Source organism: Zophobas morio, unplaced genomic scaffold (assembly GCF_036711695.1).
Source record: "Zophobas morio isolate AGI-343-1 ecotype UQ-CSIRO unplaced genomic scaffold, CSIRO_AGI_Zmor_V1 ptg000027l, whole genome shotgun sequence".
Taxonomy (NCBI): domain Eukaryota; kingdom Metazoa; phylum Arthropoda; class Insecta; order Coleoptera; family Tenebrionidae; genus Zophobas; species Zophobas morio.
In genome coordinates, this window is record NW_026972132.1 from 1,689,513 (window position 1) to 1,708,605 (window position 19,093).

General features: G+C 42.9%; 2 protein-coding genes across 2 annotated transcripts; one reads left to right on the plus strand and one right to left on the minus strand.

Moving 5' to 3' along the window:
- Positions 1 to 15: 15 nt before the first annotated feature.
- LOC135136801 (uncharacterized) lies at positions 16 to 5,954 on the minus strand. The gene is made up of 3 exons (XM_064066218.1): positions 5,683 to 5,954; positions 792 to 5,635; positions 16 to 741 (listed from the first exon to the last, which is right to left on the minus strand). The coding sequence occupies exons 1-3, from the start codon at positions 5,900 to 5,902 to the stop codon at positions 64 to 66; spliced, it is 5,742 nt and encodes a 1,913-aa protein (XP_063922288.1). The 5' UTR covers positions 5,903 to 5,954; the 3' UTR covers positions 16 to 63.
- A 9-nt stretch (positions 5,955 to 5,963) lies between these two features.
- Positions 5,964 to 11,755, plus strand: LOC135136818 (uncharacterized). The gene is made up of 8 exons (XM_064066237.1): positions 5,964 to 6,051; positions 6,097 to 6,270; positions 6,317 to 6,506; positions 6,552 to 7,913; positions 7,958 to 8,779; positions 8,829 to 10,036; positions 10,085 to 10,410; positions 10,459 to 11,755. The coding sequence occupies exons 1-8, from the start codon at positions 6,038 to 6,040 to the stop codon at positions 11,511 to 11,513; spliced, it is 5,151 nt and encodes a 1,716-aa protein (XP_063922307.1). The 5' UTR covers positions 5,964 to 6,037; the 3' UTR covers positions 11,514 to 11,755.
- The last annotated feature ends 7,338 nt before the right edge of the window (positions 11,756 to 19,093 follow it).

Sequence of the window (19,093 nt, forward strand, 5' to 3'; positions counted from 1 at the left end):
TTTTGGTCAAAATGGTTTCGGAAATCGACTTTACTCTCAAATACTACAATACAGGACTTTACATTATTTCCCAATTGGTGTAACACTTATCAGACCCACAACAATCAAGGCGTAACGTTTCTCGATGTTATCAGCTAGTTCTGCCGGTACGAAATTCTTGACGACTTTATCGACTAACTCAGTTAAATCTCCGAAGCGCATCAGCATTGCACTTCCATCTTCTGTTTTATTACCTAACAGATCCCTACTATACGGATCAAACAAATAGTAGTAGCCAGATTTGAAGTAAATCGAAACAAGGTAGTCCTCGAAGCTCACAATACAGAAATTCGTAATCACAAAGAAGTTAGTCAAGTGCACGTTAAGATTTTCTCTCGTGAATCTGCCTCCGGCTATAGGTTTCCTAACGTCGATCTTCGCTTCGAAATCTTTCAACAAGATGCGCCTCAGTATGTGTTGAAGTCCCAGTTTGGTAGTGGTAGGTTTGTACGCGTTGTAAGAATCCACGTAGAGCTGATACCCTGCTTCCAGAATCAGCTCGATTTGCCTGTACGTCCATTTGGACAGATCAACCGCAATCTTCATAAACACAAAAGCGACCAAATTCACTGGAAGATCTCTGTCTTTGATCATGTGGCGCAGACCGCGAATGATCGCCTGGTTGCTACTAATTTCGTAGATCGTGTTCCTTCCCAAGAGCTCGCAGCGCTTCTTCTCCCTGATCGCTCGCAATTCCGACATCTAAAAATAAAAAATGTAGCTGTGTTGTAACAACTTTGGAAAAAACTTACCTCTTTTCGCAGGAGTCTCTTCTGCTCCAAGAGTGTGGCCTTATCAGGGCACGTCGGCGCTTTCATGGACGCGGGGGCTCTCTTCGACACCACCGTGGTCGAAACCACCGGCTGCTGCGCTCGTGCGTACGTCCAGTTGGGATCGCAGCAAGTGTGACACGTCGACGACCCTTTAGGTTCGGGTTTCTTCGGCTTCGACAAGCTCTTGCAGATTTTGGGCTTCATATGCACCGAACCCACCACAATCTCGACGGGAACTATCGCGAACTCCGTCTTAGTCTTGTCGATGTCCATCATGCAAGCCATGATGTGGTCCGACGCCATCTTGGCGTTGCAGAACTTCATGACGCACGCAACACCTCCTTGACCAGGCAAACCGGTACCACCGCGGGAATTCGGGTCGAACACGTAAATACTGACGTTCTTCTCTTTCATCTGTTCCCATACAGCCAAGATGAACTTGTCCGCGACGACAATCCCGTGGGAGTTCTCTTCAAAGAACCGCTCCATCCCTTGTCTCAAGTTAGGTGTTTTCGAATTCTTGATGTTGACGATTCCCCGTTGTTCGGTGAACCGGATGGCGACGTTGACTTTCAAGCGCCCGATCATGAAGTCGGTGTTGACTTTGCAGACGTCGAGCTGTTTGCTCCAAGGGTCGAACTTCTCTCCTAGTTTCTCGAGGGTTTCGTTGTATAGTTCTTCGCCGATTGTTAAGATTTCGTTGACTATGAGTCTAGTCCAGGTGTCTGGGTCTTTGTTTAGGGATAAAGCGAGAGCGACGAAGGCGATGGGGGCGCTGTGGATGTGCACACCCCGGTCGAACTTGGTGCAGTCGAGCTTGACGTCACCTCTGAGGATACCCTTGCCTGCGGTAACTTCCTTGAAACCACCTACCTTAGGCGTTTTCTCTTCTTTCTCTTCGGGAGCACGCGGTCTGACGCATTGGTCTTTACTGAAGGTGAAGGCGTGTATTACGAAGAAGTTGTCGCCGATTCTGGGTAGGTTACCCAGATAGGTTTGAGCCAGAAGATCGATTTCTTTAAATCGGGTTATGCACCCGACGCCCACTGGAGATTTAGCGCCAGAGGGTCCAGTGGCGTGCGGGTCAAACATGAGGTACATGTTTTCATTTTTGAAGATCCCAACCGGGTAATCTCGGCAGTTCAAAATTCCAAACGTGTAAATTTCGAAGAAGGTGGTGAGCCCGAAAGTCAAGTTGGGTACCTCTTCGGGTATTTGGGACGTAATGTCGCCCTTAACAATTTCAAATTGGGGTTCCCACTTGGTGCGCAAGTCCCTCATGCAGATGGTCCTCGGATAGTCCTCAAGCTCAAACTTAGTGCTGTTGAGAATTTGCTCAATCTCTTCTTCCGTTAGTGCAAGCTCTTTGTTGTCTTTGAGTTGTTTGCCTCTTAGTTTCCACAGGCATGTGTACAGTCGGTCACCGTAGGCAAGAATATTGTCCATTACTTCTTCAGTGAATTTGCTTAAGGCGTACGAACTAGCGAAGGCTAAAGCCACGAGACACATCGGGAGCGCCTGCTTGCCTCTGTTCCCCACCGGGAAAAGCCCGTCTCTCAAGTTTTTCTTCGCCCTCAAAATCCACCTCCCATAGTCGAACTCCTTAAACTGATTCCAGTCCCCGACTAGTTCGTCTTTCTTCTCGTCTTCTTCCGGGTCGAACACCTCGTGGAGCACCGGTGTGTTCGAAAGCTTCACCGTCTTCAACGTGAACTCGATTTCCTGACGTTTGTTCGGAGGAGCGTTCTCTAGAATGTGCTGGATGAGGTCCTCCAAGCGACTAAAGCGCAACACGCACGATTTGCCGACTAGTTCTTGTTGGCGCCAGAACTCAGACCCTTTCTTTTCCACAACTGGTTCCTCATCCTCTTCATCTTCCGCTTCCTCACCTTCCTGTTCATCCCCTGGTGGAAGGTCATCGGCTTCTGAAGGTGGAGGACCCACGAGTTCTGGTTCAGGTTCAGGCTCCCCCATGTTATCACCGCCTGCGCCTTCATCTCTATTCTGATCTGCCGCCCACTGATCATCATCTTCACCTTGCCCCTCAGCCAGTTGCATTTGTTCTTCGTTTTCATCGTCGGGGGGGCCTTCACCTTCATATTCGCCTTCTCCCTCCTCGACTATTTCCACTTTAGCACTCCAGTCGTCCTTGCCGTAAACTTGCCCTCTCTCGTCGCGCGGGTACGGGTCAAACAAGTACAACAAGTTGTCGTCGCGCCACATCGACGCCGTCATATACTGAGACTCTATAATCGACTGGAAGGCAGAATGGCCTTGTTCGTTGACTCTTTCGTGTAAACTTTCCATCGCCGTCTTCAAGTTTTCTTCCAAGTTACCGAAAGCGTTCTCTTCTATTTCTATCTCAATGGAGTTAGGGCCGATGTTTAGTTTCTTGTACACATTCGCGGTGGTCACGTCGTCTACGTTGAGCTCTTCAGGGACGCCTTCAGCGTAATTCGCCGCCATAGTGTCCGTGTAAAGTTTGTCCCCGAGATTGAGAACTTGGTCTAAATCTTCCTTGCTCCATTCTAACGACGGACTGACGCTGTTGAAAGCCAGAGCCGCCAAACACATCGGTACTTGCTGTTTACCGGCACTAATGTCGTACTTCTTGTCTTTTTGACTCGTATTCGAGCGCAAAATTGCCACCAGTTGACTCAAGGTTTCGTAGAAGTTGAGCGGTTGCATCGTGACTCCCTCTTCGGTTATGTCGAAGACTTTAACCACGACGCGACTTATATTGTACAAGTTTTCTTTGTTGGTACCTAGATTAACCTTCATTGCGTTCGCTAGGTCCTCGAGGTTCATCAACCGGAGAATGCAAGAAGTACCATAGCTTGTAACTATGCCTCTTGAGTCGCGACTATGCGAATCGAAGTAGTAGTAGACGTCGTCTCTTTTCCAGACCGCCATCGACAAGTCGTTCGCGGTAATAACCCCGGCGTCGTTCTCCCCGAAGAATTCGGTGAACCCTTTCAGCAAATTCGGTACCCAAGAATCGTTCTTAGCATTGACCACTCCGTTCACCAGACAGTCGTTCACTTCCAGTTTTATCATCTTGTTTGCTACGTTAAAAGACGTCTTTATTTCGTCGATCATCAAGTGAGGGTGTTTAAACTTCCCGATTTCCTTGAGGTACTCCACGCAGCTGCGGTATAACTCGTCGCCGTTCACCAAAATCTCATCCATAGTTTGCGGATCCCAATCCTTCTCCTCTTTAAGCTCCTTGTAAGTTAACGCCATCGTGGCATTCGCAGTACATTGACTATTCCGACTTTCTCGAGGAAATCTTCTGTCGTTCTGGTTGAAAGTCCCTCGAAGTATCCACTTGTTTATTTTGAGAGGTTTGTAGTTGAACCAGTCTTCGGCCCGTGGTACGTAATCCTTGATGGCTACTTTACAAAGCATGAACCTCGAGTTTCTTTTCTCTTTTGGAAGATTTCCGACATAGACGGCTATCAAATCCGCCAGTCTGGTGTACCAAGTGAGACAAGCAACTCCCGCTTCACCTACCTCGACCAATTTACCTACAGGGTTGCGCTCCTCAGGGTCAAACATGTAGAATTTGTTTTCTTGCTTCCACACAGCTACAATGTGCGGACCATTCAAGATACAACAATCTATATCAATCAGAGCGTTGTTCAAAGCCTGACTCAAGTTCAAAATTTTATCGTCTCCAGATTCAATCAAACCCACAGCTCCGTACTTTTCCACCTTCGGACTATAATCTGTTTCGTAGAGGGTGACCTTCTCGGGGATGTATCCAGGTGTGAGTTTCTTCATGTCGTGGTGAATATGCTCCCCTAGTCGAAGAACATCGTCTAAGACATTCCTAACCCATTGCTTAGCCCGGTAGTGACGCAACATAGTGTGGGCTGCTATAGCATTCCCCACACTCTGCTTTCCAAGGTACCTCGTAAACTTCGGGTCCCTTTGGTGCGTAGTAGCCCTCAAAATCCCCATTCTCCCGGGTAGAAGCTCCACGAAGTTGGTAACACTTTGTAGTCTGGGTCGTTCGGGTGGAATCATCGACTTAGATACCGATTTTTTGGGTTCAACGGGATCGGTTTTGGCTTCTTGTCCTTCCGCTGGAGCTGCACCTGTCGCTGGTGCTTCAGTTTCTGGTGGTTTCTCAGCTTCCGCTGGTTTCGGGGCAGATATTTTCTTCACGTGCTTCTTCGGGCTTAGCACGTTTTTCCTCACCGCTTTACCTGCTTCCAGGGGTACCGCTTGGACATCTGAAAGGGTTTGCGGCGGCTTGGTGTTGACCTCGACGTACTTGTCCAAGCCGCAAGGGTACACCGTGAAGCGATTAATCTGCTTGAGGGGGCAGTTCTTCAAGACCACGTCCGCAATAGTCTTGGCTTGGTTGCTTCTGAGGGCGTAGCAGTACCCCATTCCGGGCAGTCCCATCCACTTTCCGCCTTCCAGGTTGTGTTCGGTCGGGTCGAAAATGAAGAAGCGTCCTTCGACCTTCCAGATGGCGAAATACGAGTGCACACAAGCTACAATCCCGGACGGGTGCTGGGTGAAGAACTCCACCAGCATGTCTTCGATTTTCTGGAGGATGGTCGAGTCTCTGGAGATTCTAGCGCTGGTGGCGTCGACCCCGATCCGCATGGAGATGATCAAGTTTCCCAAGAAGAAGTAGTTGTAAATTTGGGTGGGCTTCATGTGATCGAGGCACCGGTTGCTGGACATGTTTTTGCTCTTTATGTGCAAGTCGTTGCCGGTTTGGAGGATCTGGTCGAGGACGTCTCTGGTCCAGCTGTTCATTTTTCGCAGAGCTGCGAACGAGCAGGCGACTATGCACGTGGCGGCACCTACAAGGGAGGGTTAGCGCGTTGGTACTTTGCAAGCTAGGTCGTACTTTGTTGGTTATGCCCCTTGAATCTTTTGTGTGCTTGGCTGTAGGAACCCGAGCAAAGAAAAACGTTTTTCTCGATTTCCTTCCAGTCCGTCGGCAACCCGGTGTGGCCTCTTGGGGGTAGTATTTTCGTCGATACGGTTCCTTCCGCCGGTTTATCGCCGGCATTTTGGGTGGTTTTTTTAGTCGGTTTTGCTAGTTTAGAAACCGGTTTTCGCTGCATATTTAAACGAGAATTTAGAACAATGTGAAGTGCCAAAATTTTTTTTTAATTATGTGATTGACGCATTGATTAGTTTTTGTTTTGTCTACTTTTGACATTACTCGCTTGAAAATTTACTCAAAATTTCAGTAGAAAATGGATAAATCATGGTAAAACGGTGAAACGGTCTCCCGAAATGCATTTTCCTGTTGTAGGGATAGCAAAGTTTGCCAGAGCTTCTTCAAAACGAAAAATGAAAATTTTTCTTTCTTTGAATTGGACCCGGTGTTCGAGCAGAGTCTCCGAGACCAGAAAACGTGCGGCCGCAAGCGTAAACCCAAACCGAAGAAAATCGACAGCGATGACGTTCAACTAAAACCGTCCTTGAAGTAAGGTACGACTCGAACTCAACTCAACTCTAGCTCTGTCTTGTAGTACCAGAGTGGATTTGACGATGCACAGCTACAGCACCCCTCCTGGAATTAAGTACGTGGTACCGAAAACAAGAAAACAAAGACTTCTAGACCTCGAAAGGAAAAAGAAGTTAGAAGCCGATCTCCATTTTTGCAAATATAGCGTTATGCGCTTGGGCAGTCCTCTCGGCACAACCAAGCTGGATATCGCTGTGAGTATGAGTATAGCGTGCTAAAAATACAACAAACTCGCTTAGTTTGAAGCCCCGTCTGCGGAAATCAAAGAAGCTAAAGTGTTTCCTCGCAAAGCTTCGATGACTCCGAGCCAGACGTACCCGGAACCACCGGAAATGACCGAGCTGACGCTGCACGAACCCAAAAGTGGTACCATCATCAACATCACAAAGAAAAAGAAAAAGAAGAAGAAGAGGAAGGTCGTGCGGCGAGTTGTACAACCGGAGATGCAAGGTCCGACCATTGAAGAAATGATAGCGCAAGAACTGGCGACGATACAAGAGACAGGAGAAGGAGCGGAACTGTTGGGTGAAGAGGGGCTGATGCGTTCGTTACAGCCGCCGCCTGACAGCTACTTGACGAAGATATTTAAGAAAAAAGTGTCGCAGTTGTCTAAGAGTACCTCGTTCAAGAGCAGGGATTACAAAGGGGAGGAAGAAGGCGACGAAAAAGTGGAAAAAGAAGATCGTTTTATCAGTACTTTGGTGCAAAAGTTTCGACGAGACTCGGAAATCCACCGTTACCAGAAACCGAAACGAAAGATCAGGAGTGGTACCTTTGAGAATTTTTCTTTTACGAAACTGAAGCAGCCGACTTTGAAGACGTTCTACTATGGGGTGAAGTTGGGTACCGTGCATCAAGGGAATCCCCACTTTCCGGCTGTAAGTCGCAATAAACAAGGGATGTGTATACCGATAGCGGCGTACTGCTTTTCGATGCTTAAACACCCGGATCGATGGACTCAAGCTGACATTGATGACGTACTGATAGCCGGGAACGACTTGTTCATGGAAAGTGCTAGTACCAAGCACTTGCATGGTGAAGAGGTGGTACTAAAAGTGTCGGATTTGCGAAAGTACTGCAAACTCGGGAAGCGGAAGGTCCGCTTTGTGGTGAGCGAGCCCGAAATATCGGGGATGATCCGCTCCGACGATAAAAAAATCTACAACTTGACCAAAGCTCTTAATATATACTTCGGGCGGTACGCCGCTGGGATTCTCGAGACTGAGCACCTCACCGTCGCGATCTGGAAAGACAAACACTTTTATTTCTTCGATCCCGGTCCGAGGACCATCGATTTGTACACCCACCCCAATGGGACTGCTCTCATGGCCAATTTCTACGACACCACGTCCATCATCACGGTCCTCTTGAACCGATCGAACCTCGAGAATCAGCCCTTCACCATCTACTCCATTCAAGCGTTTCGGGTGCTTTTGCGCGACGCCGAAGAAGTCGATTCCACCGGAGTGATCCCCGAAGCCGACAACTTCCAAGTCCTCAACGAAGAGAAAGCGGTAGTTCTAGGTTCGTTTGATTTAGCAGATAAATGTTTCGGTTTTTCTCGAAATAAACAAGCCGTAACTATCGCCGTGGTGGCTCTGGTAAGTTGCGACTTCCTTCCGACTTTTTTCACCTCCCGTTCTAGGTATACTCAAAGATCACGCCTCCAAGCAGCTGGCACAAGGGGACTGTCGACAAAATCGTGATCATCGGAAATCAGCTGTTCCTCGAGTGCATCGAGAACGACACAATCGACGAAGTCAAAATTGAAGACCTACCGGCGGTCTTCACCATCGGGCCGTACGTCATCGAAGTATACATAGCCCCGAATCGTTCCGTCAACTTCATGTTCAAAAAAAGCCAATGCAAGCTGAGCATCGACTTGGAGAAGTTCTTCGAGACTAACTCCAACGCGATTGTTCAAATCGACGACTCGACTTTGGCTGTGTGGAAGCAGAGGAATATCTACCACTGCGTGGACCCGTACTCGAGGAACAGCGAAGGGTACAAGTGTCGCAACGGTACTGCGTGTATTTCCATGCACACGACTCTGGATTCGTTGATGGAGATGATCACCAAGAACTGGGACCAAAAAGAGATGATCTTCCACATTCATGCTTTGAAAGTTTGTAAGATACACAGAGACCCGAATTTGAACGAGTTATTTCCGAGGTGTCTCACTATGCAAGAGTACCCAATCGAGAACTTCAAAAAGCACAAAATGCGAAGAGGGAAAAGGAAAGCTGTCAAGAAAACGGTGACAGTGGATTATGAAACGCGAGCCGCTCTTCTGGAAGGACTTCCCGACGAGAGTATCTTGGAAGTGGGGTCTACAGTTAGAAGCATCGGGCCTGATGATCTACCAAGGATGGTACATCGCGTGTCGTCTAGACCTCTTCCTCCACTGACAACCCCAGATGCAGAATACGTAGCCGATTTGGACTCCCCTAGTTTATCCGATACTCAGGTAAGACACAAATTAGGACGTCCCAAGACACAAAAGCACTTCTGCGTAGATCGAGCCCGAACCTCCTGAAGAAACCGAAATCGCTATCGCTTTCATGGACTTGGACAGTTTCGACCTCACCGCGGAAGAAAAAGAAATGGTCAAACGTGGCGAAGGAGGCGAAGGCGGCGAAGGTGGCAAAGGTGGCAAGGGCAAGTACTTCGGCGAAGGCGAGCTAGCCGAAGGAGCCAAAGGAGAAGGCGAAGGTTCGGACGAGTGGTACATGGCCGCGACCGAGTACACCCAAGTCGGTTCCCAATCCTTCTTGAGTCGCATCTCAGCCGAAATCGGTACCGACGACTTCACCGTGGAAATACCCGACGAGGAAGTCCCGGTGATTAGCAGAGACATCCAAACTCTCACTAGACGAAGAAAAGCGGAGATGAAAGGAGCGGCGTACGACTTCGACTTGACTCCAGAGCTCGAGATTACCTTGTCGGAAGAGTTGGAAAAAGAAACAAACTTCGTGGATTTACCCGACGGGAGTCAGATCATCCTGGGTGCTACCAACATGGCGGGGTTCGGTAAAGAGTTGGAGTTTATGGCACCGTTTGTGTGCATCATGGCGGGAGCGGTAGCTAGGAAGTATGCGGTGGATTCGTGGTCCAAAGACGTGGTGGACTACGTTCTCAAATGTGGAGCGGAGCTCCACGCCAACTCCAATACGCGCTACGACCAAAACTACAAACTAGAAATCCCTAGGATCAGTCTAGGGAAAACGGACTTCAGCATTCGGGTTAATTACATCTTCGATACTATTATTAAACCCAGAATTTTGGCTATGGCCATTGGGACTATCCTGTTCCCGCAATGGCAAGCCGGGATTTTGGTGACGCCGACGTACTCTTGTGCTTTGTTTTACAAGAACCACTTGTACTACCTTTATGATGGGTTCGGGAACAACGAGGTGGGTTTAGGGAAGGGTACTTCGAACGAAGGAGTCGCTTGTTTGATTAGGTTCCAAGACATCCAGATGCTAGTGGCCCGGATTTTACACAACAAAGCCAAAAGAGAAGCTGAGGAGAATGTAGAGTACAACCGATTCGTTTTGAGTTCTTGTCACGTGAGACTGCTACCGAGGGAACCCGAAGAGGAAAAGAAGGAGGAAGAGGAGGAAGAAGAAGAGGCTGGAGAGGGAGAAGGCGGCGACGAACCAGTAGAGTACCAAACCTTCAAGAAACCGAAAGAAGAAGAACCAAAGCCACCACCTAAAATGGGGTAAATTTTCACGGTACCACTCAACCAAACTACTATTTATCTTCACAGGTACCGTCTAGTCGGTAAACTATGTAAAATACAAGGCACTAAAGCCGTCGGTGGTGAGAAAGAAGTCTCCGATGGCCTAAAAGAAGACTACTTCGTCTGTATCTGCGCTTGCTTGATGCTCCTCAACAACCCAATCAAGAAATGGGACGACAGAAAAATCGACGAAGTCGTTGACGAAGGACTCCACATTTACAGCCACGTCGACGATTTCCGAGTTTGCTCGAAAAAGTTCATCACGAACGTGTTAATCGACGACTACTTGTTCGACATCGTGGTGTACAGAATGAACTTCGCAACGTTCGACTCAAGACATAGTCTTAGAGCAGGTACCACCAAACTTTGAATCAAGTATCCACTTCACTCATTTTTTCCAGCAATCGAAACCTTGTTGATCAAGAAACACGAACACTTCATCTTGCAGTTCGCGAACCGCTCCTACGCCCTAAGCATCGAAGACGACATCTACCATTTGTTCGACCCTAGCGACAAAGGGAAGGCGTCCTGGACCAGATACACCAACTTCCGCAAATTCGTCCGGAGACTGAAAAAGGGTCTAGTGAAAGGGTCGGGAAGCTACAACTTCCACTGTTTCGACATCATGTCCATCACCAAAGCGCCCAAGCACGTCATCATCAGCAACCGCGCCAAGAAATACCGAATCCCGAAAGGACGAAAGGGCGAGTTGATTTGTAAACCGTTCTTCGAGGAGGTGTGCTGGTTGGACGTGGACCCCATTCCGTGGTCGTGGAGGGTGAACAAGACGGACCATCCGCGTTGGAACAACTGGTTCATCGATTTCCCAGACGACCTGTTTTCGTTGTTCGGGACGTTGGCTCCCGCGGGAGACCAAGCCCACAGGAAGCAAACCATCGGGACTCTCGTGGTGGCGATAGGGATGACCCAGATCTACGACTTCGTGGACTGGAACGTCAACGTCATGGACTCCATCGTGGTGAACGGCGACGTCTTCTTCACAGAGTGCATCAAGGACATCAGCGACGAGAACTACGAAGTGGCTTTTGAAGACATCAAGAAGAAGTGCACGGTGTTCCCGTATAGCTTCCAGGTGGAGTTTGCCCCGGTGGTGGAAGGAACCATGTTCTTGGTGCGGCTGAAGCAGTTCAACCTCTATAAAGCCTTGAGGCTGTTCTTCGACGACTACGTCAAGCGGTTTGGGGTGATCTGCGTGACCAAGAGGGACTCGGACAAGAGGGTCTACGCTTTCGGGAAGACCAACGAGTCGGAGTACTTTTTCTACGACTGTGAGACTCTGGGGCCGCCGATGTACCTGGAGAAGGACTCAGGGGTGCCGTATGTGTTGAGGACGACGACTATGAATAGGTTGTTGCATGTGATGACGCTGGCTTTGAGAGGGGGCGATTTTTACATTTTCGAGGTGTTGTTGTCGGAGCTGAAACCTGTGGAGTGATTTATCCATTTTTGTGTGATTGTTTTTGGAAATAAATTGTCGGCGGTTTGTATTGCAAATGGTTTTGTTTTCAGTTTTGGGTTCAGAGTTGCCCCGGCGCATCCACCAAAATTTAAACACAAAAATAAAATAAATATATACGTGTCTGGACTGGACTCAATTAAATAAGCAGATGAATCCGATAGATTTTCGGATGCTAATTACAGAAAAAATTGTTAAAAAATTCCATCACGTTCAGCTTTTTCAAAAAAAAAAAAAAAAATCTGAACAAATTTCGCTTTCAACGCTTCAAAATGGGGTCATGTAGAAGTGAACATCAGATGAATGACGAAGTCAAAAATGACGAAATAGGTCAAATCATTACAAAATGTTCAGGAGAAAAAATTAAACATAACTTTCAAGTAGAAACGACAACGATTTCACAAAAACTTGTAATAAGTGGACAGAAGAATTTCGATTAATATATAAAAAATCTAAATCTAATTTTTCTTTAATATATGCATTTCTTAAATTTTAGTTATTCGCATTTTTTTCACATTAACGTTACGTGACGGCAAAAAATGAAATTCATTTTAGTAATTAGGAAAAAAAAACATGCAAAGCAGTTGTTAATTCAGAAACAGGTTTTAACATTTAAATTTTGCGGGCTCGTGCGAATAATAATTCCGATAATAATTCAGTTGTTTCCGAAGATTGATTAAGCTAGAAAGCATGCCGTAATCAATCGGTGGTGACTTTTTTTTTTATTATGGTGTTAATTTAGTGCCAAATTTGTTTAAAGTTATGGTGTGTTCTCCAAAAAATAATCCGTCAGGTTTGCACAAAATTTTTCACTTGTTAGTTTGTATAATTGGTAATAGTTGTAATGTATTGTTTGGGTTGGCAGTACAATTAACCACTTTTGAGGAAATTTTTTTCGCTGCTGTTGCCAAACCTGATTCAAATGCTTGACGATAGGTCACTTTGACGCGCCCAAGAGAATTTGGTTATGACTTATTAATAATAATCGAAGTAATTAATAACAAATTTTGGAACTGTCAACCAACAATTCATTGTTGCCAACTGAAGCAGTACTTGTTGATTATGCTCTATTATGGATCAATGTTATTACATCGATTTTTTAAAATTAGTGACATTATTATATTATTACTTTTTTTAAACACATTAGGGGTTTCAAAGATTCTTCCACATTTTCAGAAAAGACACCTAGAGACCCTCACAATCTTTCAAAACATCACAATTTTACAAAAAATCCCTTGGGGACACTAACATTCTTTCAAAAATAAAACACAAGAGACATCAAGCATTCTTTCACATTTAAACATGAACACCAAGGGGCCCTAAGATTATTTTCCATTTTTCAAAAAAAGGGTAATAGGGACCCCAGGTTCTGTCACGTTCTTCAAAAGGACACTAAAGGGCCCTAAGAGTTTTTAAAATTATTTGAAAAACAAATTACTCGAGACCCAGAGAATGTTTTCAAATTCTTTCAACAATAAAACGTCAAATATTTTTTAAGACAAAAATACTGGGAGACCCTAACATTCTTTCAAAATTTTTCAAGAACAAAATACTCTAGTTCCTGAGATTTTTTTTCAAATTATATCAAAACTGAAATACTAGGGGCCCCCAAGACAATTTCACATTGTTAAAAAAGACACCAGAGTCCCTAAAGACTCTTTCAGATTTTCAGAAAAGACACTCGGGGGACCCTAACATTCTTCCAAAACATCCAAGGGACTCCAAAAATTCTTTCTCATTTAAACAAAGACATCAACAGCGCCTAAGATTCTTTCACATTTTTTTAAAGGACACTAGAATCCTCAAGATTGATTCACATTCTTATAAAAGAAGACATTAGGGGCGCTTAAGACGATTACACATTTTTGCAAAAAATCACTAGGGGACACTAACATTCGTTCAAAAATAAATCACAAGGGACATCATGCATTTTTTCACATTTAAACATGAACACCAAGGGGCCCTAAGATTCTTTTCCATTTTTCAAAAAAAGGGTAGTAGGGCCCCCAGGTTCTGTTACGTTCTTCAAAAAAATACTAAAAGGTCCTAAGAGTTTTTAAAATTATTTCAAAAACAAATTACTCGAGACCCAGAGAATTTTTTCAAATTCTTTCAGCAATAAAACGTCAAATATTTTTTAAGACAAAAATACTGGGAGACCCTAACATTCTTTCGAAATTTTTCAAGAACAAAATACTATAGGTCCCGAAAATTTTTTTCAAATTATATCAAAAATGAAATACTAGGGGCCCCCAAGACAATTTCACATTCTTAAAAAAGACACCCGAGTCCCTTAAGACTCTTTCAGATTTTCAGAAAAGACACTCGGGGGACCCTAACATTCTTCCAAAACATCCAAGGGACTCCAAAAATTCTTTCTCATTTAAACAAAGACACCAAGGGCGCCTAAGATTTTTTCACATTTTTTTTTAAAGGACACTAGAATCCTCAAGATTGATTTACATTCTTATAAAAGAAAATATTAGGGGCGCTTAAGACGATTTCACATTTTTACAAAAAATCACTAGGGGACACTAACATTCTTTCAAAAATAAAACACAAGGAACATCAAGCATTTTTTACCATTTAAACATGAACACCAAGGGGCCCTAAGATTATTTTTCATTTTTCAAAAAAAGGGTAATAGGGACCCCAGGTTCTGTCACGTTCTTCAAAAAAACACTAAAGGGCCCTAAGAGTTTTTAAAATTATTTCAAAAACAAATTACTTGAGACCCAGAGAATGTTTTCAAATTCTTTCAGCAATAAAACGTCAAATATTTTTTAAGACAAAAATACTTGGGAGACCCTAATATTCTTCCGAAATTTTTCAAGAACAAAATACTATAGGTCCCGAGAATTTTTTTCGAATTATATCAAAAATCAAATACTAGGGACCTCCATGATAATTTCATATATTTGAAAGAGACAGCAGGGACCCCCAAGATTTTTTTCACAATTTGAAAAAGACACTAGGAGGTCTTATGTTTCGCTTACATTCTCAAACAAGATAGCGAAATACCTTAATATTCGCTCAAAAATAAAACTTAAAGGATTCCAAAGGTTCACTGACATTTAAACAAAGAGATCAAGAATCCCTAAGATTCTTTCACATCTTTAAAAGCAAAGACATTAGGGACCCTCAAGGCAATTTCACATACTAAAAAAAGACGCCAGGGTTCCTTGAAGTCATTCATATTCTTCAATAAAGACATTAGGGCCCGCAAGACCCTTTCACATTTTTAAAAAGACACTAGGGGTTGCCAAGATTCTTCCACATTTTCAGAAAAGATACTTTGGGAACACTAACAATCTTCCAAAATATCTAAGGATCCCCAAAAATTCTTCACATTTAAGCAAAAACACCCAGGGCGCTTAATTTTATTTTTAATTTAAAAAAAATAGGGTAATAGGGACCTAAGATTCTGTCACGTATTTCAAGAAGACAATAAAGGGCCAAAGAATTTTTTACATTATTTCAAAAACAATTACTCGTGATCTAGAGAATTTTTTCAAATTCTTTCAAAAATAAAGCGCCAAAATATTTTTTAAAGAAAAACACTTGGAGACCCTAAATTCCGTCAAAATTTTTCAAAAACATAATACTATGGGTTCCGAGAATTTTTTGCGAATTATATCAAAAATGAACAACTAGGGACTTCCATGATAATTTCATATATTTAAAAAAGAGAGTAGGGACCCCCAAGATTCTTTCACAATTTGAAAAAGACACTAGGAGGTCTTATGTTTTTACATTCTCAAACAAGACAGCGAAAGACCTTAATATTCGCTCAAAAATAAAACTTAAAGGATTCCAAAAGTTCACTCACATTTAAACAAACAGATGAGGAGTCCCTAAGATTATTTCACATCTCTAAAAGCAAAGACATTAGGGGCCCTCAAGGCAATTTTACATTCTAAAAAAGACACCAGGGTTTCTTAAACTCATTCACATTCTTCAATAAAGACATCAGGGCCCGCAAGACCCTTTCACATTTTTAAAAAGACACTAGGGGTTCCCAAGATTCTTCCACATTTTCAGAAAAGACACTCTGGGAACACTAACAATCTTTCAAAATATGTAAGGAGCTCCAAAAATTCTTCACATTTAACCAAAAACACCCAGGGCGCATAATTTTATTTTTAATTTAAAAAAAAGGGTAATAGGGACCTCAGGTTCTGTCACGTATTTCAAAAAGACACCAAAGGGCCAAAGAGTTTTTTACATTATTTCAAAAACAATTACTCGTGATCCAGAGAATTTTTTCAAATTCTTTCAAAAATAAAACGCCAAACATTTTTTAAAGAAAAACACTTGGAGACCCTAAATTCCTTCAAAATTTTTCAAAAACAAAATACTATGGGTTCCGAGAATTTTTTGCGAATTATATCAAAAATGAACAACTAGGGACCTCCATGATAATTTCATATACCTTATTTGAAAAAGACAGTAGGGACTCCCAAGATTTTTTTCACAATTCGAAAAAGACATTAGCAGGTCTTATGTTTCTCTTACATTCTCAAACAAGACAGCGAAAGACCTTATTATTCGCTCAAAAATAAAACTTAAAGGATTCCAAAAGTTCACTCACATTTAAACAAAGAGATCAAGAATCCCCAAGATTCTTTCACATCTTTAAAAGCAAAGACATTAGGGGCACTTAAGGCAATTTCACATACTAAAAAAAGACGCCAGGGTTCCTTGAAGCCATTCACATTCTTCAATAAAGACATTAGGGCCCGCAAGACCCTTTCACATTTTTAAAAAGACACTAGGGGTTCCCAAGATTCTTCCACATTTTCAGAAAAGACACTTTGGGAACACTAACAGTCTTTCAAAATATCTAAGAAGCTCCAAAAATTCTTTACATTTAACCAAAAACACCCAGGGCGCTTAATTTTATTTTTAATAGAAAAAAGGGTAATAGGAACCTCAGGTTCTGTCACGTATTTCAAAAAGACACTGAAGGGCCAAAGAGTTTTTTACATTATTTCAAAAACAAATTACTCGTGGTCCACAGACTTTTTTGAAATTTCAAGACACTAAAAGACCTTAATATGCGTTCAAAAATTAAACATAAAGGGTTTCAAAGGTTCATTCACATTTAAACAAAGAGACCAAGGGCCCCTAAGAATCTTTCACATTTTTAAAAACATAGACATTAGAGGGCCCTAAAGACAAATTCACATTTTTTAATAAAGACACTAGGAGCCCGCAGGATTCCTCCACATTTTTAAAAAGACACTAGAGGTCCCTAACTTTCCCTCAAAATCTTTCAAAAATGAAATACTAGGGACTCCCATGACAATTTCGTATGCTTGAAAAGGACACTAGGACATTCTCAAATAAGATACAAGAAGACCTGAATTTCCTTTCAAAAATGAAACACATGCTGCTTTGGTACTTGGAGTACCGAATTCATGTTCCAATATTTCTAAATTTCTTCCTCTAATACTTTGTTTCACCATCTACCAATTACACAAATACGATACAAAATCGTAAAAACAGTAAATAAAAATTCTGAGAAATATTGATCTAAAATAGTACCAAGTCTCGAGAAACAGCATATATGTATAATAGATAAGTTAGCAGAAATTGTCAACCAGTTTACTAATTAAGACATATCAATCACATTAAATAAATATATGCGACAACTATTGACACTTAACAGGTAAGAATGACAAACAGTAATATAAAAAAAAATGATTAAAATGTGGTGCTAATTAAAAAACGCATTTCAAATGGACTTAATTACACATTTCTTAATTAAAAATAAATGTCTATATAAAAATTACTTCACACCTGCGTTCCTACGTTCATCAGTGGTTCTTAAGTGATCAAAGTCGTACCCACCACCATGGTGGTACCCCGGCCCCACAGTGAGTACATTCCGCAACCCCCAGCCTTGACCCTCCAGGAAATGGCGCCACGGTACCACCTCCGATAAAACCAAAAATCCAAGAACTGTTGCGCAACATAATCAAATTCCAACCTTGGCAGTGGTGGTTCTACGCCGCGGTCGTAGGTTATCGCAGTGCGTGCCCACGGCACGCACAATTGCGGCCCCCAATTAGGCGCTAATTAGGCCGGGGACCGCGCCGGGGCGTACCCCAAAGGTCCGCTTTCGGACCCATGCTGTTTTCCCTTTCCGCGCTTTCCCGGCGAACGTTTGCATGCCTGAATGTAAATCAGGCGATAATAGAGAAAACTTGTTTTAAAATAGTAATCAGTCAAAAATAAAATCGGCTTGGATTAAGTAACACTCGGATGTATGTGTATTTACGTGCGATAGTGGCTCGCTAATTTGATAAAAACCGACTAATGTTGACTAATGAAAAAGTTATCGGCGATTTTTTGATTTATCGTGGGTTTATCGCGTATTATTTGCGACTTGTAGTAGGACAAAGGCGGTTTTTTGTTAGTCAGATTTGGGGTTCGGCATCATGCTCAGCTCCTACGCAAGCGGTAAGTGGCTGCGATTTTTCTAGGAACGATTGGTGCTTAAAATTAACGTCTCTGTTGACGGCATCGATTTGCAATTGATGTCAGGACGGTAATTGTCGATGCACTTTTTATAATCGTGCAATAAAAATAATTGGCGTGTTGCAGCTCGTGTTGAAAAATAGCTGCATTTTTAATCAGTTTGGAGAAGTTTTGCTTTTTTTCTGACGAGTGGGTGCTAATTAGCGAGAAAATTTGCATTCTCGTGTTTGCTTTATTGCACATTAGTTGGGTTCGGAGAAGCAAGGTGCAAAGATTGTAAAATGCGCTGCCATAAATTGTTTATGACTTTGTACGTAAATGTTGGAATTATGTTTTGAAATGATTTGTTTTCTATAATTTTCGGTTTCGGGTTTTTTTGGTCTTCACTTTTGACTCGCAACTTATTCCTTCGCATGTTTCTTAGCATCACTGTGAACGCAGTGAGAATGTGTGCGCGAGTGAAGCTCGAGACATCAAATTTTTAACTAATTTTCCATTGTTCTTTTATGTCCTTCATTCTAACAGAAACAAAATTATACATTAATTCCTACTGCTTGCTCACAAGATAGTAGAAAAAAGTTAATCTAACTTAACGTGAATATTACAAAAAAGTTACGATTTCCACTTTTTTTTATTTATATATTTTTTTATAGCCTAGGTTCTGTTAGTTCCCATTCTCACTCTACAAAAGATTATATATTTAACCCCGCCCACCCACCCCACCTCTATTTCACTGATTAATTTTATCTGCTCAGAATAAAACTTGTACTAACTAGAAATAAAATTAGGAATAGGACGGGTGGGCGGGACTTGCACTTGTTAAGATAAAACTGATTTTGGCAAATGAAAACACAGAGGGCGGGTGGGCGGGGCTAATACCTACAAAGATAAAACTAAACGATATTAAGAGTAGTTATTAAAATGAAGTAGGTGGGCGGGGCTACTGTTTGCTCATAATCATACGACTGTAGAAAAAAGTTTATCTTACTTAAAGTAAATAGTGTAAAAAAAGTTACAATTTCCACTTTTTTTTATTTATTTATTTTTTTATAGCCTAGGTTCTGTTAGGTCCCATT